This window comes from Manis pentadactyla, chromosome 13 (genome assembly GCF_030020395.1).
Source record: "Manis pentadactyla isolate mManPen7 chromosome 13, mManPen7.hap1, whole genome shotgun sequence".
Lineage (NCBI taxonomy): Eukaryota > Metazoa > Chordata > Mammalia > Pholidota > Manidae > Manis > Manis pentadactyla.
Window position 1 is genome coordinate 18,906,855 of NC_080031.1, and position 25,721 is coordinate 18,932,575.

Here is a 25,721-nt window from a genome sequence, read left to right on the forward strand (position 1 = left end):
CTGAAGGAGAGTACTTTAATGGAACACTCTGGGGTCAGAGACTTCACTCAGTCAATGGCTCTCACTTCTCTCATGCTGTGAGGGTTGACTTCAGGTGACTAATGACATAGTGAAGGAACAGAAGCCATAGTCCTGTTACTTTCTAAGAAAATAGTCACACCAAGAGTATGAATACACGATTGATGTAAAACTCCCTCTTTGCTTCTCATTTCCTCTGACCCATCTGCAGGATGAATTTCCTTTTCTTTATTAAGAATCTCCAGGAATATTGAAATCATTTTGCCTGATCTGAACCAAATAGTAGTAAAGAGAGGGGGCACTGGCAAACAAATATTTATGGGCACCTGGTATTTCCAGATCTTTATCCCACTGTTGACTATTTGAGGTGGGTACTGTTATCCCCATTTTACAGACAAGGAATCCAAGATAGAGAAATTAAGTAACTTTCCCAAGTTTACAAAAACCAATGACTTGAATCATCCATCAGACTCCAGAACCCATGTTCCTTTTCCCATAACTGCTGATTCCTGGACTCTTCAGTCTGTTCAGGGGTAATTCTCACAGGAAACCCCCACTCTTTGTTGGCTACTTGATTTGAACTTTGTGTTGGTATTGAAAAGTATTGCAAACGCTTTCACATGCATATTAATTCCCTGAGCTCTTCTAAGAAATGCATCTCTCCTTAGTAAGAAAGTGTAGAAAAAAAGCATTAGAAAAAAAGAATATTCACCTGGATGATGTGGTGATAAAAGCATAAAGAAAGAATTAGAAAAAAGCATATTCACCTGGATGATATGGTGATAGAAACATAGACTTCACAGCCCCACTCACTGAATGCTTCTAGAGCACTGGTTCCTTCAGAACACGGCCACAGCTCTCTAGGAAATGAAATCATAAGGAAGAGCAGCTCATTTAACAGCCAAATGCATCCTACCCTGTCCTAGTGAATCACAAGTTAGGTACCATCCCAAGATCATGTTTCAGCCACCAGTCATGACATGTAGACTCTATCTGTGGAGGGAAATCAATGCTTTAAAATGAAGCACCTACAAACCTCCTGCATCTGTAGGTCCAATTTCCAGAATATTTTATCTTTCTCTTGTAGGAACCTCTACTCTGTATAGAATGCATGCAGGCTTTCTCCATGATCTTTCTCTGTTTCAAAAGACTCCTTAGCAGAGAAGACTGTTTAACAGACAGAACCATTTCCCAGCGCAAACACAGGAAATACATCTGGAGAAAAGTGGCCCTGGTTTCTGAATACTGTACTCTGCCCACAGTCAGACACCATCTCACATTTCCCAGGTAGCCAAAATGGTTGCTCCAGTTAGGCAAATATGCCTGGCTGTATAACCAGAAACTAAGGGAAATAATGGAGAAAATAAAGAGTAGAAGGAAAAAAGCCAGTGTGTCTAAGAAGAATATTTCTTTTCCAAACATTACTCTATTTTGTGTTTGATGAAGGGAGAGAGGCCACCACTATGTATGTTCTTTTCATGAACTTTTACTTGTGACTTTGGAGTATGGTGAACTGGAGCAGAAAAGGCGAGTAGAATCAAATAGGTAATTGAGTTACTTTAAAATTTTTATACTGTCTTTATGAGATTTGGGGGGAATAATTAATTCACATTTGCAAAGGGTTTGAGCAGTTTTACAGACTTATAAAGAAGATCATATAATGACAGCAGTTGAAGCATATCCTGGGCAACAACCTTAATCTACTTCATGTTTATGTTTGCATTCATAATTTTGTATATATGTAAAGTATGTATGTACACACACACATATACACACACTATTCCATTTGTAAAAACAAAAATATTGTATAGTAAGAAAATGTAGAGTGGCTGTACAAAAAATGAAGCCCTTAAGTTAAACATAAGTAAGTAATAGTAGTTGGAAACTCTGGCACAGTTTCCTAATAACTATACTTAGAATTCTGGTTTTACTCTGTTGTTACCTGAAGCATTAGGGATGTGTTTTCTATATTTGATATAATACAGCTATATTAATAATTTTCCATAGTATTAAATGAAAGGATTAAAAGCCTCCTGCATTCTTAGGTCCAATTTCCAGAACATTTTATCCTTCTTTTCATTTTATCTGCTTGCACTCATAAGATTCTGCTCCATTTTTCTTCCCTAGCCTTACTATTCCCCAATATTCAGAAATCAGAGCAAAGAATTAGCCTGTCTTTCTTCAGAGTAAAGTATTGGGTATATCACTATGCTTTTGATCTACTCAGAAGTTATCAAATACATTTATTTTAGAAAGACATCACTTTTATGTACTGCATAATGCATATCTAACTTATGTTTCAAACAGATGTCAAAGCTTTTTGCATCCATCACATTTGGAATCGGGGCCTCCAAATAGGTGTAGGCAATAACGCTTGCAGGATAACTGAGCTGCATCCTAATTTGTAAAATACACACTTTATTTTTCAAATTTTAATTGAGTGTTCCTTTTCAGATCTCTAGTAGCAGATTTATTTTATACCCATGAAAATTTACGTTGCCCCGCTCTTGAACATACTTCTTTACCTCCTCCACCAAATTCAGTGAAAGAGAGACCCCGTGCTTGGTCCAGAGCATCCTTGCATACATAGCAACCGGATTTCAGCTTCCTTTGTCTCCATGGTGACGGCTCGCCGGGCCTGGTGGTCGCTATGGTGACTAGGGGCGGGTAGCAGCTGCCAGCCGGCTGGGCGCATGCGCGCGGAGAGGTTCTCTGCGCCGCGCGTCCGCGGCCCCTCAACTCCCCGGACATGGCGCTGAGTCGGCAGCACGGACTCCGGCCTTGCGTCCGGCTGCCCGCCTTTTTCCTACTGCTGCTCTGCGGGGGTGAGCCTGGGCGTTTCTGCTTTGGGGGACTGAGTCTGGGGCTGTGGGAGCAGAGGTAGCTGGAACCGGTCCAGGCGGGAGTAGCGGTCCCAGCTCCGGGGCTGGGGTATTGGTCCGGGGGACTGCGCCGCCCGGCCTGGCTCGCCGGAGGGGGGTCTCATCCCGGCCTCGGGTGGGTCCCGGGGGGCGCGGAGCGCGAGGGCCTGCGGGGGCCTGGCGGTTTGGGCGTGGGCGAGCCGCTGGGGCCAGGGGCGGGGCGCCGACCAAGACGTAAGGCATAGCCCCGGGCCCGCCTGGCTTGGCCGCAGGTCTTCGGGGGTCTTCGTTCATTTGCCTCTTGTGTAAACAAAGGAGTCGAATCGGCCAAACCCAACTTTACTTTCTAGGAAGTAGAACGGCACAGATCTCAAGTACCTTTTCTGTCCCCAGCCGGGCTTCGGAGACCCCCGCAGCCCATTTGCCTAAAATAGTATCTGGACCGTTTGATCAGGACGCACTGATAAACTTGGGAGTTTTGTTTTTCCCAGTGTCTGGAATTTTCATGGGATGCGTGTGTCTCATGTGAGTTGGACAAAAAGACTAAAATAGCTTCTATTTAGTGAGCATATACTATGTACTCAGCAATTTGAAATCATTATCACATGTAGTCCTTACAACTTTGAGAGGGGTTTTAACCCATTTTCAGTGTCTTTCCCAAGGCTGCATTCCAAGTAGTCCAGAAAACCCAAACCCATTTACCTAACACACTACTCACATTTCTCCTGGTCTGGTGGTCATTCCCAGGTAATCAGACTAGGTCCTTTTTCAGTCCTTAGGGCATTTTATTGTTTGGCTTAGTTACCACTGTCATCCCATGCTTTCCAGAATATACAAATTAAAACACGATGTGACTGGGAGTGGGGGTGGATGGACTAGGAAAACAAAGCAATCTTGTGTTTGATGCTCATTCTTGTTCATAATGATGGTATTAAAAAGTATGGGTCTGGGACAGAAGTTGTGGAAACGGCTCGGTGGTGAAGGGTAAGTTTCATGGTATAGATGTAGTCCTATATATACTTTGCCTAAAAGTGATTTCCAAAAACATATGTGGTTGGGATATATAACTGATCAAAGGCTAGCCAGGGGACAAGGGTGTCAGGAATGTCCAGCTCCTGTCTTTGTTGGTCACACTGACGCTGTCCTATTCACAGACTGGAACAACTCTCTATTGTTGAAGAGGTCTGTTCACATGAAAGTTTGCAGTTTTTATTGCAGAAACATTTGGCAATTTAGTTCAGGAGTGAGTTTCAACTTGGTGGTTTGTTAATAAAACTAGAAGATGCTAAGGATTTCACTTACCTCAACTTCTGTTTTGCTCTTCAGGAGGGGCTAGTTTTATGGCTTTCTTGATATCGGCAGCTGCACAGCCTAGGAGGAAGAAGCAAATTTTGCAAAATAGGACTAATGACAAAGAATCGAGGTGATAGGATGTGTTATCCCACTCTGAAGGGATATAGCTATCTTTTTTAGTAGGGAGCTCTTTTTTCTTTATTTTGTTTATATTCTAAACATACTGTAATACATGGAAAACTTTTTTCCGGGTCATGACAGGTGTGTCTTTTATTTTTGTGATTCTTGTTTTCATTTATTATTACTTTTCAGCATTTTTATTTAAAAATTTTTGGTTTATGATATGATGCCTTCTTTGTTACTCTTTACCAGGCTCTGGCAAAGAATCTGGTATGTATTAATTCATTTAATATTGATAGCAACTCTAAGAGGTTTTATTATTTTGCTCATTTTGTGGATGAAGGAAGAAACACAGATTCAGTTACTTGCTCAGGGTGTTCCCATGCATCTTAGATTTGGAAATCTTCATTTGTGTTAATACAGTTTTTGGTTATTTGTATTATCCCATTTGACAGTGGAGTTCTTTGTATCGATCAGTTTAACCAAATTATGAAATGTTCAAAGTTATGTGGTTTGTATATAAAATGTTCTTTTGTTGAATTAGTGACAGGTGCTGAAATTCAGCTTTGCAAATGTTATACCACATGTCTTTTTTCAGTGCTTATGTAGTGATTACTGTGGGGTTCCCAAATCTTTTGATGTCCTTGAGAGAAGTGCTTCATTTAGAATTAAAACAGTGACAGTTTGTATTCCTGATGGGATTAGATAATTTGTGCTGAAGCTTAGCAAAATCGGAATCAAAATTTACAGGCAATTTTGAGAATAAATTTCTAAATTTTTCATTTGCATTTGTTTGGCCTCCTGTAACATTTTTTAGCATTGCCTACTCTTGTATGTTGTTTGAATTCTTTTAAGTCACCTAACAGATATAATCACTATCAGATGTGTTCAGAAATCTAAGGACACCTGTCCTGAAGTATGCAATGCTTCAAATCAGCTGTACATTCCCAAATCACTGGTTGAGAGGCATTTGTTCTTGAGTGCTTCAGTCTAGGGAGACTGAATGAATGGCTATTAGAGATACTTAATTATAAGTAATTACAGTATTACATGCAGACAGAATTATTGTACACCCGACCCCTGAGTTCTGTGTAACTTGCTCCTAAGGCAGTCCAGTAGGGTAGGCTTAAATCAGTTCTCTTCAAAGAAACAAGATTTGCACTAAGCACACTTTCTGAGATGGCCACATAGTGTAACTGAAGAAGCCATGGATTTAGGACATCCAACTAGCAGCTGTTAAGAGATGTGATATTAATAAATTCCTTCTCCATAAATACTTTGGATTTTTTCAAAGCACAAGTGGGGTAAAAGAAAGGAAAATATGTGTGTGAATGAAGTTAGGATGTATAGAATCATCTGAGTAAAACCTAGTTTTGAAGTTGGATTCTCTTTTTAAAGATATGTTTATAATCAGGTGGTATAAATCTGATGCTGTTAGGGCTGAATGCAGAATTCATATCTTCTGTATATACTCTCTGAATGCTAAACGGGAGTTTTAATGCTGGTTGTGCAGAAACATCAAACTTTTAAAAAAGACTACACAAACATTTTTTCTTATGTCATCTTTCATGTTCAGAGTATCCCAAGGCTTCTGTGATTGAGCATTCTTTCTGCTGATCATAATCTGCCAAAAACAATTCTGCCATGTTCATGCTGTGTGCTTTGCCTACATTAATGTCAGCTCATATTGATCCTTCCTTTCTCTAAGTAAGCATAGCTCTTGGTCTGCAGCTCAGTTCAGTATGACAGACTTTTATTAGGTATCTATAACATGCTGGGCACTGTTCTTCATGCTAGGTATGCAGAAATGAGTAAAACACTCCCAGCCTGGAAGAGCTAGGATGTTTGGTTGCTGATAATGTTGGGCTTTAGTTGTTGGATGTAAATGGATTTTATTTTCTAATGATACGAAAAGTTCATTGGGAATAGTGGCTGAATTTAATTTTTGTATCTTTCTAGAGATGGCTATAGTAAATATTCTTTTTGTCACTTGAAAGTCAGTTAACACTTCTCGCACACTTCCTATGTGTCTGAGCATTTTTTATCTATTTCATTTTAGTTTCTGTGGCCCCAGGAACTTTTGGAAATTCTATTTTTACTATAGTAGTTTCTGTGGAAGACAGAATGGTAATTCTTGACTGATTTGATTTTAAAAACCTTTCTATCAGCTACTCTGTGAAATTATACAAGGTTAAGAAGAAGAAAAAATGGAGAAATGCTTATGATATAATTTGACACAAGCTGCAAGTATGACTAGTATATACCATATGAGTACAATTATGCAAAACATCTTATTCTTAACAACTACCACAAAAAACCCTGAAAGGTAAAGAACCAAAATATTGACAGGTGCTATTTTAGAGTAGTGGTCTTATTGCTGATTGTTTTCTATTTTTCTCTTTTTCTGGCTGGTTCTTTTGTCTTTTTCCCAATTTTTTCTTGAATGAGGATTTTTTTTTTATGTAATGAAAAAACTCTACTTTGTTCTGGCCTCTGATAGATAAAATGATGGAATTTTAAATTAGATACTAGTAAGGATTTTCTTTTAAAATGGGAGACTTTGTTTAGTGTAACATGATAGCATGTGGATTGTGCCTTTTTCTAGCTCACTACGTCAGCCCCAGCGGATGATGGAGGGGCTGACTTGAAGTCAGTTGTTTGATCATGCATTCTTTGTGACTCATTTGAGAGATTTGCGTTCATGGCTTTTGGGTGGGGGTGCCAGCTGTGGCATCCTCAGCAAATGGTTAACTGGAAAACTGAAAGGGAGGTGATGAGACTATCTGCCTCTCCCTTGCTTTGAACAGACAGAGTACTCTGAGTAGTTGCTTTGGTCTTCTTGTCCAGTCAGTCAGCATTTATCAAACACTTACTTACTTTGTGCCAGCCTGGTGACTCCTGGAGGACCTGTTTTTTTTTGTGCTGGATGAGAGGATACCGGGTCAAATTGACTTCCTTGGAAGACACACTCTAAAAGATGTTTCCTGAAGTGAGCTGTCAGCTGATGTATCCTTATCACTCACTCCTTCCTACCCACCTTCCTTTTGGATAATTTTATGGAAAATATTTAATGTCTTTAGAATGAAGTGCAGCTGCCTAGAGGATTACAAAGAATGCAGCAAATCCTAAGACAGCTGCTCCCCTCCCCTCCACCATGTTCTTCCTTTGAAGTACCTTTATTAGGGTACTGGGACTTAATCAGCCTATACATATTTATTTGGCAATCTTTGTTTTCAAGGCAGGAAAGCTTTCCGGGCAAAACAGGGAATCTAAGATAAGCACTTCTTCAGACCAGAAGAAATATACAGTTGAGATAGTTCACAGAGTAGCATTTGGGGAAACATTTTTTGTGATAGTTGTGATTTACACAGTACAGAGTTGGGGAAATGGAGGAGTTGAGGGCCAGTAAGGTGGAGGAAGTAATATGAGCAAAGGTATGGATTTGGGAATGCATATATTGTATTTTGGGACCAGTGAGTTAATACAATAACACAAAATAGCTACCGCTTATTGAAAACTATGTGCCAGGTACTGTGGTGAAATAGCTTTACCTGGGCTATCTAATTGATCTCAGCAGTTTCTTTTATAGGTTTTATTTTGCAATGATGAATCTGAGACTCAGGCAGGTTAGTTACCTAGCCCAAGGTATAGCTAGTAAATTGAGACATCACGCATTGGAAAGAACATTGGAGAGTAACTAGATTGTAAAGTGCTTTCAATGCCAGGCTAAGAAATTTGGACCTTATTATGTAGGTTCTAGAAATTCATGTGACATTTTGAAGCAGGGAAGTGATATGAGCAAAATGATTTTAGAAGTATTAATCTGATATTCAAGAAGATTGGAGATGGAAGGTCAGTTAGGAAGCTACTAGAATAGTTTAAGGTCACCTCCTTTAGAGTAGGTCTCTTGACATTGCATTAATTTGTATGTATATCTGAAAATATATTTATTTTAATTTTAACCGTGTTCTTGAAGTATAGATTTACTGGATACATAATTCTCAGCCACCAGTTTTTTTGTCTCAGAGCTTGGACTGCAGAAGACCCATGCACTCTGGTTTCCATTAGCACTGTTGTGAGGTCTGCCATCAGTCACATCACCAATCTTGTCCTGGTGTCTGTCTTCTCTCCAGCAACTTTAAAGATCTTTTCTTTATCTTTGGCATTCTGAAATATTACTACAATGTTTCTAATGTGGAATTCTTTTTAATTATTCTTGTGAATTTGTTATACTTTGTATGTCTCTGAGATTATATTTTACCTGAGAATTCTCTGGCATTATCTGTTTAAATACTGCTTAGCTTCTGTTTTCTTGGACCTCTGATTAGATATATATTGAGTTATTTTATCTTTCAAGACTGTTAACCTTTCTGTCACAATTTCATGTCCTAACCTCTTTGAGCTGTTCTGGGTTATTTAATAAAGCTTTGCTTTACAGCTGTATCTAATCTATTAATCAGTGGAGGTTTTTTCTCTTTCCAACAATTATATAACTAATTTCTAAAATTTTACTTGGTTCTTTTTATAATCTGGTCTCATTTGCTTATTTTTTTATTCCTTTTTTATTTTTAAACATTTCAGGAACAGCTGTTTTATACTATGTAGCTGTTACTTCAAATACCTGAAGTTCTTGGGGATCGAAATCTAATGTTTGTTGTTTCTTATCACTCTTATTGTGGTTTGTTTTTCTTTATTTGTAAGCTGATAGTTGGTTGATCACAATCTGTGCAAGTCTGGGCCTGAGCAAGGATGCTCTCAGTGAGAGAGTATGCTTCTGCTAGGTGGCAGCCACCTGGGATGCCTTTACCCCTTTCACAGTCCCTGGCATTATTTGGAAATAGCAGGCTCAGCTTTTCTGCCTTCCTACTGGCCCAAGGGTGCCGTCTTCCCACTGAATGCCCACGCTGAGCATTTGCCCTCTGGGTCACACCCCTCTCCAGGGTATCTAATTTGCCCTTTTAAATATCCCCTCCTTCCTATGAGCCCAGAGATATAGTAAGAACTATGGTTTTCTTGGGATCTCATTGTTGGAGTACAAAGGCCTTTTAGGGTATCTAATCCATTTTATTGCTAGGAACAGGATCTCAGCTTTGCTTAACCTGTTCCCCCTTTTGATCAACGTAAGAGTCACACACCTGTTTTATATGTTCATATTATGAAGATGATTTTGTTTTAACTTTTCAAATATAAACTAAAATAGGGGCTGTGTTTTCTCGGAGCACATATATACCCCGATGGATGCTTAAGGGGAGAAGTTGTAAAGGGGAGATTCTTGCTAAATATCATTGCTTGAAGGATGGGGCTGTTTTATTTCAAAGATATACCCAGTCATATAACTGTAAACTCTGTCCTTGAATTGGTTTATCTGAGAAACAGCCAGCAATTTAAAATCTGGAGAATTACAACTGTTCTGCACCAGACAGACACTGGGAACATCAGCTACTTACTCTGCTATAGCAGATGTAGGTGAAGATGTTCAGAGGTGACCTTGAGCTTTCCAGCTGAAATATGAATCTGAGATTCAAATTCCTTCAGGATGAAATGCTGGTTCTCTGAAAGGCTCAGCCTATGCACTGTGAGGAGGAAAGCTGCTCATTGCATCTCGGGGCTCCATTGTTTGCAGCCTTTCAGATACTTTTCTGGGTGAGGGAAGGAGCACAACATCGTGGGTGTTAGGCATTCCAGATTCATTTCCCAGCTTGGCATGTGATCCAGTTTTGGACCTTGGGGAAATAGTATTGGTTTTAATCCAGATCACTTGGAAGTAATTTAACCATCTTTCTCACACAACCACCAAAAATACCCACATTTCTTCCCCCTTATTAGATAACTCACTTTAGCTGTGTGAGTTTCAGTTCCAAAGAAGTGATTTTATGGGAATATAGGAGAATTTTTAATTGATTGGTTGAATTAGGTTCTTTGTTAATTGAAAGTGCATTTGAAGGTTTAAAAACCTAGTTCGCAGAATCTTTTTCTCTTCTGAAAGTTTACAAATATTTTAGAGCCCAGTAAACTGGGTTTGAAACACTATTCTGCTCTAAGAGGTTCGGAAGTTGTTCTTTTAGAACTGGGTTTTTGTTTTGTTTTTGTCTTACCTGCTATAACCTTATAAATCTAGTATTTTCAGAGTTCCTGTATTTACCATGTAGAAAAAATGGATAGCTACTTGGTTGGGTTGGTATTCTTAATTCTATTTGAGTTCTTAGTATCAGACACAAAGTTTTCACTCTGACCATACTGGTTTAGCTTTTAAATCCACTGGTAATAAAGGATGCATTAAGGACCTTGGCTGTGAGCAGTGGTCCAGTAAGAACAAATATTTAACTGTCTGATTTGCCAGGCACTCACTGTTGTTAGACCTTGAGAGTACATCAGTGAAGTGGCTTATGTTATGAACACTTTACTGGAAATGGTGAAAGCTATGGACCCTTTCTTCCAAAAAGTACTTTTATGTACATATATGGAAATTTTATATATGAGTTTTGGGGGTTTACAACCACCTGGAAGATCATTTATGCACCTAGGTTGAGAAGCCTACGCTAGGGCTCAGGATCCTCGGGGGGACACATCCTTGGGGTGAATATCTTTGGGAGTAGATGATTACTCCATGTTGAGTCCAGGAGTGGTATACGAAAGTATTATTACTCTACTATTTCTTCTTTCCATTAATTCTGTTATAGCCTGAGTTTTCTGTTAGACTGTTTTGTGGATGATGACTGTTAGTGTCATATTTTGTATACATTTCCAATTTAAATTAGTCTGTAGATAAGTCAGAGAGTGAAGATATGATTTAAATGAAAAAAATGAAGTATGCATGTAATTTTAGAGAGGCTTAATTCTATGATTTTCACAACGTTTCGTCATGTTAGTACAACTCCAGGAGGTATGCAGAGTTAAGCCGTATGAAAAACATTGAAATGCTGAGATGAAATTATTACTGGAATTCCTCTTCCTCTGCCTCTGGTGTCTGTTTATAGTGGGCCTCTGTCTGTCTTCTTTTCCCTGGCTCTCTCTCTTTCCCTAACACAGGCAATAGTGATGAGAGAAGAGGCCTGCAGGGACGTTTCATAACGCTAGATGAAGGATTTGGACTTCACTGAAGCCAGAACAAATATTTTCTCCTCCTCTTACCCTGTGGTTAATATCCCACATGCTGTTGGCAATTACAACAACCTGTTCCTCACTGAGTTCAGAGGCAGGTGACTTTGAGTAGTATTTTTATGTGTTTTGTTCTTCGACTCACAGATTTTACTTTCTGTTATTGTCAAGTACATTTTCTACTTGTAGAGTAAATAAAAGCTGTTGAAACTTTGGTTGTTTCTATTTTTATGTGTGAGCAGCACCTTTTAACTCACATTTTTTAAAGCAACTTTGACACCTCAAGAAAGGAAATTTAACTGCATTTGAAAGGCTCTACTTTTAAGTCTCATGACTTACCCTTTTCTTTACTTCATTCGTAGTAGAATAATAATGTGATGTGCTGAGTGTAAAGCCTTAGTTTCCAGTGGCGGTTGCAGCCTTGCCTTCAAGGGAGAAATCACTGGATTTCGGTGACAGAGATAGGCCGTTTCTTTGCAAGTCCACATCCACCCTTTCCATATAGGAGTTGGATTCTACAAAAATGTTGCCTTTTCCTTTTCTCTTATAAAATTATGGCTATGAAATAAGGAAAAATTGATAAGGTTTTGTTTAATTCACTTTTTACTGGGAGTCACAAGATTTGGAGCATGGTCTTTGGCTCTGTAGAACTGTTCCATCACTGTCTTCTGAACAGCCCTAGTTTCTTGCCATTTCTGTTTTATTATCATGGCCCATCTACTCCCGATACAGAACATCCTCTTCCTATTCATTGCGTAATAATGAACTGTCAGTGTCAGCTTTTATTTTTCATCAGTAAAGTGGTATAGATTCACTGTTATTACTGTTGCTGCTACTTCTGTTACTACTTTACTACAGTTGTTTGATCTTTAATTATTCAGAGGCAGCTTTAAAGTGAGGCTTATCAGACTTAGGCTTTTGGACTCCTTACTTGCAAAGGGAGCCCTTCCAAGGGCCTGGATTTCATCCTAGCAATGTGTCCTCAGCTTTGTATAAGTTAGATGCCGTAGCTATAATCAGTTAAGACTGTTCCTTTCCAGTCTGCCTTCCCCTCTGTCATAATTCTCATGTTGGATCACAGTCATTTTCTCAGCTAAGGGGAGTGGAGTTGAGAGCACATCCGTTTCTGGTTTTAGTGGGATTGTTTATGTGGTTCACAGTCACTGCTGTGTGTAGTTGTTATTGCTAGCCATCTCGGTGTGGGAGTGATTTCCAGAAATCCTCTGCCTTGCTGTTTGACTTACTGATTGTGGTAAGAAGTTGTAGGCCCACTCTGGATGCCACTTTTAAGTCCCTATGATGTCACTGCAGTGAGGCTGATTGAGAAAGCAGGTCATGAGTTTTCTCATGTAAAAGAGTATTTAAGATTTGTCACTCTTCAAGAAAACTTGATATGCCTTGAAATTTTACAGCTTAAATGTGCAAGAAACTTTATATAGAAGTTTCCCCAAATTTAACAGTCCTTAACATTTTGTGTGATTTGCCAATAATAATTCATTTTCTATGATATTACTAATAATGAATAATGAAGTGGAAAGAAACTTTCCTGATTTATTAGTATTAAATTTTTGTTTATGCCAAAGGAACATCTTAATTATCATTGTGTTGTTTCCATAGACAGTACTACCACATCAATGGCGTATGATGAGGTGATTAAAAATCCTAAAACATGTAGAAAGACTATAGAGTACCAAGGAATTAATGAAAAATTTTGTTATTTTTCTAGATTTTGTCATATTGTGTTGCCAGCTTTTTAAGTTTATGAATTTTTGTGATTTCTGTTCTCATTCTTGATAAATATATTTACTTTGTACCTAATTTTGTATTTATGATATTATATTTGTTTTCCTAAAGCAGGACTCAAAATTATATGAACTTCAGGCTGATTCACCTGAAACTTGTACTCACCCCAGTTATAGTTTTCCTTGGATCATATCCTTCAATGTTAGATTGACCTAATTTAAATCATTAATGGAAATATATTTTTCTTCTGTGTGTGTCTTGACTCTTCAAGTAGCTAGTGGCTTGCGGATGAAGTCTTGTCCTGTGTCTAGCATAATATTGGAACAGAGAGAGATGTTCATTGGTAGGAGAGCAGTGTAGCATAGGGATTTAAGCATCTGTTCTTCAGCTGTGGTTTTGGGAAAGGGGCAGGGCCTTCACTAGCTATTTTAGATGGGGGCTGACAAAAATTTGTATTCAAACATTCCACCTTGACAGTTGAGAAGCCACATTTAATTTGTATGGTTATTTGTTTTTCTTTGACTTAGAAATTTTATTATTTTTATTATTTTTTTATTAAGGTATCATTGATATACAATCTTATACTCAGGCTTCACATGAGCAACATTGTGGTTACTACAGTCCCCCTATTCTCAAGTCCCCACCACATACCCCATTACTGTCACTGTCCATCAGCATAGTAAGATGCTATAGAGTCACTACTTGTCTTCTCTGTGCTACACTTCCTTCCCTGTGCCCCCTCTATGTTATGTGTGTTAATCATAATGCTACTTAATCCCCTTATCCCTCATTTCCACCCACCCTGCCCAGTCCCTTTCACTTTGGTAACTATTAGTCCATTCTTGGGTTCTGTGAGTCTGCTGCTGTTTTGTTCCTTCAATTTTTGCTTTGTTGTTATACTCCACAGATGAGTGAAATCATATAGTACTTGTCTATCTTTGCCTGGCTTATTTCACTGAGCATAGTACCATCTAGCTCCATCCATGTTGTTGTAAATGGTAGGATTTGTTTTCTTCTTATGGCTGAATAATATTCCATTGTGTATATGTACCACCTCTTCTTTATCCATTGATCTACTGATGGATCCTTAGGTTGCTTCCATTTCTTAGCTATTGTGAATAGTGCTGCATTAAACATGGGGTGAATTTGTCTTTTTGAATCTGTGATCCTGTTTTCTTAGGGTAAATTCCTAGAAGTGGAATTCCTGGGTCAAATGGTATTTCTATTTTGAGTTTTTTGAGCAACCTCCATACTGCTTTCCACAATGGTTGAACTAATTTACATTCCCACCAGCAGTGTAGGAGGCTTCCCACTTCTCCACATCCTCACCAGCGTTGTATGTCTTTTGGATGTTGGTCATCCTAAGTGGTGTGAGGTGATATCTCATTGTGGTTTTAATTTGCATTTCTCTGATGATTAGCTATATGGAGCATCTTTTCATGTGCCTGTTGGCCATCTGAATTTCTTCTTTGGAGAAGTGTCTGTTCAGATCCTCTGCCCATTTTTTGCTTTTTGGTTGTTGAGGCTTGTGAGCTCTTTATATATTTTGGATGTCAACCCCTTATCAGATATGTCATTTATGAATATATTCTCCCATACTGTAGGATGGCTTTTTGTTCTACTGATGCTGTTCTTTGCTGTACAGAAGCTTTTTAGTTTGATATAGTCTCACTTGTTCATTTTTGCTTTTGTTTCACTTGCCCAAGGAGATATGTTTGTGAAAAAATTGCTCATGTATATATTCAGGAGAGTTTTGCCTATGTTTTCTTCTAAGAGTTTATGGTTTCATGAGTTACATTCCGGTCTACTAAATATGAGCCCAATTCTCTTAATCTATAAAGAGGAGATTATAATACCCATTTTACAGGATTATTACATGGATCAGAGGAGATTGTATGTGAAAGTGGTATTGTAAATTATAAAATGCTATACATATGTAAACTATTACTCTTTTCTAGTTTGCTTTATTCTCTCTGGGTTATAGAGTTTCATTAGTTCTCTGGTTCTTCAAAACTTATGGTTACAATTGTAATTTAGAGGAATTTTCTTATTTTAAAGCTTCCGTGGTGGCTTATTTTGATAAGATGACAAGTTTTTAAATTTATTTTTTCTATGTAGGAAAGATATTTGATCTAAAGTACTGATTGGTGATTCTTAAAAACACAAAAGCCTAGCTTTAAGTTTCAGAAGAAAATAGGAAAAATTTCTCTTTGATATTCTTGGATTTAAAGAGTGGTTCAAAATGGTATTTGTAGAAAAAGATTAGACCTTTTATGCTGGGGGAGATTTTCGTTCCTGAACTGGGGAACTTTCAATAACTTCAGTGGAAATGCCAGAATATCTTTGGACAAAGGAGCTGCCAGTAAAAATTTGTGAGTTTACATTAAAAATAAACATCATCTTAGATAAATAACTGTTAAGAATAGATATAGAGTCAGAGGAGGGCTTAAAGATGGCAGTGTGAGAGGTGAGACAGAAACCTCCTCCCAAAACCACATATAATGTGAAAATATAGCAAATACAACTAAGCCTGAAACAGCAGCAGGAAAGAAGCCTGCAGCAGACTGCCTACACCTGGGGAACAGAGCAGACCTCACGGAATAGGGTAAAGGACCAAAGCCATGATCCAGTGGGACCCAAGCCCTTACTGCACCCCAGCTCACCAGTGGGAGGAAGAGAAATGGAGCAGGGAGGGGTTGGAGGCCTAGGACTGCTGAACACCCAGCCCTGGAGATCTGCTCTGGGAGCATGAACCTACATTACATGGTGCTCTAGAGATTGGTGTGTTTGGAAAGCTAAGACAGGCAGAATACTTGGAGAGATTGAGATTCCAGCCACTTGTGGAGAACAGGCACGCATAACTGGCCACTCTGGGACAAAAGAAATGGGGGCACTCTGAGAGAATTCCTAACAGCAAGAGGGGTGCTAAAGAGGCAGGTATTGCACAGAGCTTGCTGCTCAGTAGGAAGGACAGGTGGACAGAATTGTCTGGGTGCACTCAGTCCAGCAGCTGGGAACTTTCAGGAGCTTCAGGCATTCCATCCCCCTGGCTATCAGTGCAGCTACGAGGTGCCCCCTCCGTGAAACGCAGCCTGCCGCTCCTTCCTCCCGGCCAGCACTGGCTTGCAAAGTGGCTGCCCCTGCCATTGCTCCAGGCCAGCCAAAGGATGGCCCTGCCTACGGCAGCTACAAGTGCATAGCAAAGACTCCTTCCTGTGCACTGGGCCCACTGGCCCTGGCAGTGGAGGCAGGCACTGCAGCTGGGAAGCAGGAGGGAGCTCTTTCCTCCCGGCAGGCACCAGTGCCACTCGCCTGCGACCCCTGCCATCACTCCAGGGGCTGAGCAGCCCCAGAGAGTAGAGCTTCTGGGCCCTAGAGGGTGCCACCTACAAATATGAAATGTCAGGGGAACCTGATTTGAACCCAAATCCTACAAACACCAGGAAGAGGGCCGAGAGAAACTGAACTCACCAATCTTCCTGAAAGAAATTTCAAAATAAAAATCATAAACATGCTCATGGAGCTACAGAGAAATATTCACAACCTCAGGGAGGAATTCAAGAATAAGATAGAAACTTTGAAAAATACACTATCCAAAATGAAACATACAATGGAGGAATTTAAAAGCAGATTACATGAGGTAGAGGATATGGTAAATGAAATAGAATTTAGAGAACAGGAATACAAAGAAGCTGAGGTACAGAGAGAAAATAGGATATCTAGTAATGAAAAAATATTGAGAGAAGTGGGTGACCAATCCAAATAGAAAACAATATTCATATTATAGGGGTTCCAGAAGAAAAAGAGAGAGAAAAGGGGATAGAAAGTCTCTTTGAGGTGTTTATTGCTGAAAACTTCTCCAGTATGGGGAAGGAGATAGTCTCTCAGACAATGGAGGTGCACAGATCTCTCAACACAAGGGACCCAAGGAAGGCAACACCAAGACATATAATAATTAAAATGGCAAAGATCAAGGATAAGGACAAGGATTAAAAGCAACCAGAGAGAGAAAAAAGATCACATACAAAGGAAAACTCATCAGGCAATCATCAGACTTATCAGCAGAAACCTTACAGGCCAGAGGAGGGAGTGGCATGATATATTTAATGCAATGAAACAGAAGGGCCTTGAACCAAGAATAGTCTACCCAGCAAGATTATCATTTAAATTTGAAGGAGGGATCAAATAATTTCCAGATAAGTAAAAGTTGAAAGAATTAACCTTCCACAAACCATCACTATACTGTATTTTGGAGGGATTGCTCTAGATAGATGTGTTCCTGAGGCTAAATAGCTATCACCAGAGAAAACAAAACCACAGTAAAGAAAGTAGACCAATTAATTACAAAGCAAATGCAAAATTATATCAACTACCCCCAAAGTCAGTCAAGGAATAGACAAAGAATACAGAATATGGTACATAATATATAAAGAATGGAGGAGGAAGAAAAAGGGAAAAAAAAGGAACCTTTAGATTGTGTTTGAAAAACATACTAAGTGAGTTAAATTAGACTGTTACACAGTAAGAAAGTTACCCTTGAACCTTTGGTAACCACAAATCTAAAGCCTGCAATGGCAGTCAGTACATATCTATCGATAATCCCCCTAAATGTAAATGGTCTGAATGCACCAATCAAAAGAGAGTCACTGAATGGATAAAAAAACAAGACCCGTCTATATGATGCCTACAAGAGACTCACTTGAAACTCAAAGACATACGCAGAGTAAAAGTGAAGGGATGGAAAAAGATATTTCTTGCAACTAATAGAACGAAAAAAGCAGGAGTTGCAGTACTTGTATCAGACAAAATAGACTTCAAAACAAAGAAAGTAACAAGAGGATATAACTATTATAAATATCTATGGACCCAACATAAGAGCACCTACATATCTGAAACAAATCCTAACAGAATTAAAGGGGGAAACAGAATTCAATGCATTCATTTTAGGAGACTTCAACACACCACTCACTCCAAAGGACAGATCAACCAGACAGAAAATAAGTAAGAAGACAGAGGCACTGAACAACAAACACATTAGAATACATGAGCCTAACAGGCATCTACACACTCCACTCAAAAGCAGCAGGATACACATTCTTCTCATGTGCACACAGAACATTTTCCAGAATAGATCCAGAAAAGCCTCAGTACATTCAGGATTGAAATTGTACCAACCAGCTTCTCAGACCACAAAGGTATGAAACTAGAAATAAATTTATGCAAAGAAAACAAAAAAGCCCATGAACACATGGACGCTTAACAACATGCTCCTAAATAATCAATCAATGACCAAATAATAACAGATCAAGTAATATATGGAGACCAATGACAACAAATAACTCAACACCGCAAAATCTGTGGGATGCAGCAAAGACTGTGCTAAGAGGGAAGTATATTGCAATACAGGCTTACTTCAGGAAAAAAGAACAATCCCATATGAACAGTCTAAACTCACAATTAATGAAACTAGAAAAAGAAGAACAAATGAGGCCCAAAGTCAGTAGAAGGAGGGATGTAATAATGAATAGAGCAGAAATAAATTAAATGGAGAAGAATAAAACAATAGAAAGAATCAATGAAAGCAGAAGCTGGTTCTTTGAGAAAATAGATAGACCCCTAGCCAGACTTATCAAGGCAAAAAGAGAGTCTACACACATAAGCATAATCAGAAATAAGAAAGGAAAAGTCACCACAGCTACCACAGAAATACAAAGAATTATTAGAGAATACTATGAAAAACTGTATGCTAACAAATTGGAAAGCCTAGAAGAATTGGACAACTTTCTAGAAAAATTCAATCTTCCAAGACTGACCCAGGAGGAAACAGAAAATCTGAACAGACCAATTACCAGCAACAAAACTGAGTTGGTAGTAAAAAAACTACCAAAGAACAAAACTCCCAGACCAGATGGATTGACCACTGGATTTTATCAGTTATTTAGTGAAGACCTAATACCCATCCTCCTTAAAGTTTTCCAAAAAGTAGAAGAGGGAGGAATACTTTCAAATTCATTCTTTTAGGTCAGCATCACTCTAATATCAAAGACACAACAAAAAAAAGAAAATTACACACCAACATCTCTGATGAACATACATGCAAAAATACTCGTAGAAATATTAGCAAACTGAATTCAAAAATACATCAAAAAGATCATCCATCATGACCAAGTAGGATTTATTCCAGGGATGCAAGGATGGTACAATATTCTAAAATCCATCAACATCATACACCACATCAGCAAAAAGGACAAAAACCACATGATCATCTCCATAGATGCAGAAAAAGCATTCAACAAAATTCAACATCCATTCATGATAAAAACTCTCAACAAAATGGGTATAGAGGACAAGTACCTCAACATAATAAAGGCCATATATGACAAACCCACAACCAATATCATACTTAACAACAAGAAGCTGAAAGCTTTTTCTTTAAGATCAGGAACAAAATAAGGATGTCCACTGTCCTCACTTTCATTCAACATAGTTCTGGAGGTCCTTGCCATGGCAATCACAACACAAAACGTAATAGGCATCCAGATTGAAAGGAAGAAGTTAAACTGTCATTGTTGGCAGATGACATGATATTGTACATAAAAAACCTTAAAGAATTCCCCCCAAAACTACAAGATCTAATAGCGGAATTCAGCAAAGTTGCAGGATACAAAATTAATACATAGATATCTGTTGCATTCCTATATACTAATGATGAGCTAGCAGAAAGAGAAATCAGGAAAACAATTCCATTCACAATTGCATCAAAAAGAATAAAATACCTAGGAATAAACCTAACCAAGGAGGTGAAAGACCTATACCCTGAAACCTGCAAGACACTCGAGAGAAATTAAAGAAGACACCAATAAATGGAAATACATTCCATGCTCATGAATAGGAAGAATTAATATTGTCAAAATGGCCATCCTGCCTAAAGCAGTCTACAGATTCAATGCAATCCCTATCAAAATACCAACAGCATTCTTCAACGAACTAGAACAAATAGTTCTAAAATTCATATGGAACCATAAAAGACCTCGAATAGCCAAAACAATCCTGAGAAGGAAGAAGAAAGCAGGGGGATTATGCTTCCCAACTTTAAGCTCTACTACAAAGCTACAGTGGTCAAGACAATTTGGCACTGGCACAAGAACAGACTCATAGATCAATGGAATAGAACAGAGAGCCCAGATATAAATCCACACATATATTGTCAATTAATATGTAATAAAGGAACCATGGATATACAATGGAGAAATGACAGCCTCTTCAACAGCTGGTGTTGGCAAAACTGGAAAACTACATGTAAGAGAATGAAACTGGATTATTGTCAAACTTGATACAGAAAAGTAAACTCGAATTGGGTCAGAGACCTGAATGTAAGTCATGAAACGATAAGACTCTCATAAGAAAACATAGGCAAAATTCTCTTGAGTATAAACCTAAGCAACTTTTTTATGAACATATCTCCTTGGGCAAGGGAAACAAAAGCAAAAATGAACATATGGGACTACATCAAACTAAAAAGCTTCTGTATAGTGAAGGACACCATCAGTAGAATAAAAAGGTATTTTACAGTATGGGAGAATATATTCATAAATAACATATCCAATAAGGGCTTAACATTCAAAATACATAAAGAGCTCACATGCCTCAACACCCAAAAAACAAATGCCCTGATTAAAAAATGGACAGAGGATCTGAACAGACAGAAAGAAGAAATTTAGATGGCCAACAAGCTCAGGAAAACAAGCTCCGCATCACTATCAGGGAAATGAAAATTAAAACCACGATGAGATAGCACCTCACACCACTTAGGATGGTCAACATCCAAAAGACAAGGAACAACAAATGCTGGCAAGGATGTGGAGAAAGGGGAACCCTCCTACACTGCTGGTGGGAATGTAAAATAGTTCAACCATTGTGGAAAGCAATATGGAGGCTACTCAAAAAACTAAAAATAGAAACACCATTTCACCCAGGAATTCCACTCCTAGGAATTTACCCAAAGGAAACAAGATCACGGATTCAAAAAGACATATGCACCCTTATGTTTATTGCAGCACTATTTACAGTAGCCAAGAAATGGAAGCAACCTAAGTGTCCATCAGTAGATGAATAGATGAAGAGGTGGTACATATACACAATGGAATATTATTCAGCCAGAAGAAGATATCAAACCCTACCATTTGCAACAACATGGTTGGAACTAGAGGGTATTATGCTCAGTGAAATAAGCCAGGCAGAGAAAGACAAGTATCAAATGATTTCCCTCATTTGTGGAGTATAACAATGAAGCAAAACTGAAGGAACAAAACAGCAGCAGACTCACAGACTCCAAGAAGGGACTAGTGGCTGCCAAAGGGGAGGGGTCAGTGAGGGTGGGTGGGGAGGGAGGGAGATGGGGGTTGAGTGGTATTGTGATTGGTACACATCCTGTGGGGGATCACGGGGAAGAGAATGTAGCACTGAGAAGACAGACTCTGTGGCATCTTACTACGTTGATGGACAGTGACTTGAATGGGGTTTGGGGGGGACTTGATAATATGGGTGAATGTAGTAACCACAATGTTTTTCATGTGAAACCTTCATAAGAGTGTATATCAGTGATACCTTAATAAAAGAAAAAAAGAAGAATGGATGTAGAGCTAAGGATTCTGTAATATCTTTCTATGTTGACAGATAGTTACAGCATTAGTGGAGGTTAGGATTTAATAATAACGGTAACTGTTTAACCACTGTATTGTACACTTCCAACCAATATAAGATTGTATACAATGGTACTTAAATTAAAAAAAAAAATCCATTCATACACTAGAAAAAATAAAAAAGAGAGAGTGGCTACAAGAAGATATGTCAAAGAAATAATCAATCTTCCCATGTTTTCTTCCGTCTGCTACTTCTATAGCTTTTCTTCTTCCTTCCTAATTACAACCCTTTAGTAGAATTCGTGCCTCATATTGAAAATTACTGAGTATCATAATTCTTCCAAGTGGTAAAGATACCTCAAGACAAATGCTGGGCATAGAAGCCACAGGGCATAAATCTGCAAAGAAGTAAAAAGCTAACCTTTTCAAAGAGTATTGCTTCTCTCTCACTTACCAACTTTACATCTCCCTATATGGCCCCGGAAGATGACTGCTAGCCAGAGATGGGTAAGATTCCTCAAGGGAGGAAAAACCTAAGACAGGCACAGTCGCAGGGGGGCCATCAGGTGAGAAATTGGGGATCAACAGAGGTGAGGCTTAGAACCTCACCACCCCTGTTTTGAGAGAAATCTTCTGCATCCGTGGATGTTTTGTTGCCCTTATCTAGCTTGGATTAATACTTAGTCTATAGGCACAGACCCGATCATCTACATTTGCCCTCTTACAGCACTAAATTATGTTTTCTACCTTTATCTTGCATCTACCAACCACGTCAGCATTTTATTTAAAAATAATAATAATAATAATAAGGGAGAAATGTGGGATTCACATATAAATCAAGTATAAAAATCAAACAAATAATCATATCTGACTTGATTGCTTATAGTTCATGATGCGTGATCAAAACCGAAAGTTTCTGTGATATGACTGCCCTTGCACTGTTCACCATGTAAGAACTTATTCACTATGTAAGAACTTGTTCACCATGTAAGAACTTGTTCGTTATGTTTCAGAAGATTGGAGACTGTTGAGAATTAGGCTTGGGGTTGATTAATGATTGTGCATTGAGTCCCCTATACAGAATTTTATTGTTGTTACAACCATTTGATCAATAAATATGAGAGATGCCCTCTCAAAAAAAAAATACTGCTAAATAAATATTTGACTATTAAAAAAAAAAAAGAGAGAGAGTGGATCAGTGCAGGACAAGAAAATGCCATATGAGTAAATAGGCTTGTGTGTTCCATAGGCTGAGAGTTTTAGCCTTTTCTCAAATGCTTAATAAAATGAGGTGACAGAAATTTCATGTCCTGAGATCAGCATGACATATAATATTAGCCTTTCAGATGAAGGGTATATTAGAAAAAGAAAATACTGATTCAACAAATAAAATACCTCCATTTAAAACTCAGAGTATGGTTTTCAAAAAATGCTGAAACAAACTATATGTTGGGCATCCAAGCAGAGCAGTATGGACATTCTGGTCTCTCACTAATGGATTATTTTCACATTCATTTCAAAGTGTCAGTTGAAGTGCTGAGAGCTTAGAAGTATTTGTTATTTTTCAAAAATTAGAGGCACCCCTTCATTGGAGAGCCAAATCTTGGAGTCTGTCTTGTTACAGACCTACGTAGATAAGATACCTTAAAACAATTTCCTTTTTCTTTAAAGGTTGTTCCTCTTCCTTTAAAGGTTCGACTTCCTGGAGGAAGGAGCTGTCCTAGAGGCCAAATCTAATTTCGCAATACTGGAGCGGTTATCAGGAGATTGGGGTTTTCCTACTGATTTACTCTGTGTTCTCAGCAAGTCATGTAATCATTTTGTGTTAAATTTGCTGCCCATAAAAGTAATATTTACCCCTCTCAACTCACACAGACATATTGGTTATAGAATTTAACAGCTGAAAGATACTGTAAGACAAGGTTTCACAACCTTGGCACTGCTGACATCTGGGGCTGGGTGAGCCTTTGTTGTGGGGGGCAGTCCCACATGTTGTACGGTGTTTAGCAGTGTCTCTGGCCCCTAAGTGCCAGAGCAGCATCCCTAATCATGACAACCCATACTTATTCCAGAGCTTTCCAAGTGTCATAGGGCAGCAAGGTGTCCCCTGGTTGAGAACCACTGTTGCAAGAGATTATTCAACAAGAGGCAGCTAGGGCCTAGAAAAGTCCAGTAATCAGCTTCAGACCCCATAAATATGAAGTGGTGTAGCTGAAACTAGAACCCAGCTTACTAATATACTCCCAACCCAGTTTACCAGTTTCTACTTTAAATTAATTCAGTTTCATTCCATATCAAAATCATTGCATACATTTAAAATTTTGATGCCCAAACAAAAATCAAATCCTTTGCATTTACCAGTGATGTATTGTCCATGCATATCCACCTATCACCTCCACAGTCCTTACCATACACCTAAAGAGCCCCTGCTTTCCTTGGCCCTTAAATACTTTAAAAAATGCTTGAGCAACACTTACTAAGAGCAGTTGGAATGGATGGTTTAGAAGGTCTCACTTTGCATTGTAAATTACAGAGGTAAGTTCAAGTTGGATGTGATGTGTGGGATATTGGAAACTAGTGAATTCTGTCGTAGTGAAGAGTGCCGGAGGATGTCTCTGGACTCTAGTGCCCATGTACTAAATGTGATCAACCTGTTACCTTAGGTTCATGCTGAACCTTCTTGTATCTTTATTCTTACTTTATATACTTCCCAGTTAACAGGTTTTTTAAAAAAAAGCAAAATCTGAACACATAGTCATACTTTGTAAATTTGATTTACTTGTTTAATTACATATCTGATGTTTCCATTTATCATATCCTGGGTTTTCAATATATAGAAATTCAAGTTTGGCTTGGGGATGAAAAAAGAAAACCAAATGAGAAAGAGAAAGTTGGGTAAAATTAGTTGTTAGGGAAAAAACAAAACTGAATGTCAGGTAAAAGTGCTAAGAACCATAAATAAACACTTTGCTTTAAAGTCAGGGTAAGTCATCTGAACATCTGGGTTCTGGAGTGCTTGCTCTCAACCTCTATGCTGGGGATGTCTCTGGATTTCATGTGGTCTCACTAGCATAACTTTTTCTCTGACAGCTGTGTAACAAAGTCATATCTTTGGAAAACTCCAAACTACTGCCATGTTGAGAACCTCAAATCCTGAGCTTTGAAGGTACTTTTTTGATCGATTGAATTCTTTGAACTTAGATATAATTAGATTGTGACATAGTATGGTTCTGAACATGTATAAATTCACAATATGAAAGAGCATGAAGTCCCAAACTCAGGGGTTTACAGACCAAGACAAAGTATAGAATAAGAACCATTAGACATTTAGGTGTGATTACCTTTCATGGTTATGTTTACATGCTCTTTTTCCTATTCCTTCCCCTAAGTGTTCTAAACTATCTTAAGCTAAAGTATTGGTTAGCTAACATTCTTAGAGGTTTCATTTTCCATTGGGCATCAGTATTATCAGTGATACTTTCCACTAAAAATATGCTAGAACTAACACTAGACACTGGATTGGCCTAGCATTGAAGGGCAGTTAAATGTGGCCCTTTAAGATACAGCTCAGGTGTAGTAGAGCAGGGGGCAAAGAAGAGTTGCCATCTAGGATTTATAGCAGGAAGTGTGGGGTTAAGGATGTATCCTGCAAATAGTTGCTTGTAATGATGGCAAGGTTGCATGCAGCAAAGGATTAACGGAGCCACTACTGTAAGAAGAATTGATGATCAGCATAAATTTGGTAAGTTTAAAAAGTATAAATAAAAATAATTCTTAGTAATCTTATAGGATAATGTTATGACAGTTTAATATTTCTATGTATTCTAGTAATTTTCTATACATTTATAGAAATAATTGAGTCCATACTCTAAATATCCTTTTGTCTTCTTTTTTCATTCCCTTGCTTAAAATTCTTCAGCGGCTTTCTGTTGTTATTAGCATTAAG

The 25,721-nt window shown here is 38.4% G+C and overlaps 1 protein-coding gene across 1 annotated transcript in view; it reads left to right on the plus strand.

Moving 5' to 3' along the window:
* Positions 1-3,346: 3,346 nt before the first annotated feature.
* The window catches only part of JAM3 (junctional adhesion molecule 3), a gene marked incomplete at its 5' end in the record, with an annotated part of 80,139 nt that continues 57,764 nt past the window's right edge, over positions 3,347-25,721 (plus strand). Inside the window, one exon of the mRNA XM_057490590.1 lies at positions 3,347-3,404. Coding sequence (XP_057346573.1) covers positions 3,347-3,404 — 58 coding nt within the window. The remainder of the gene's footprint in view (positions 3,405-25,721) is intronic.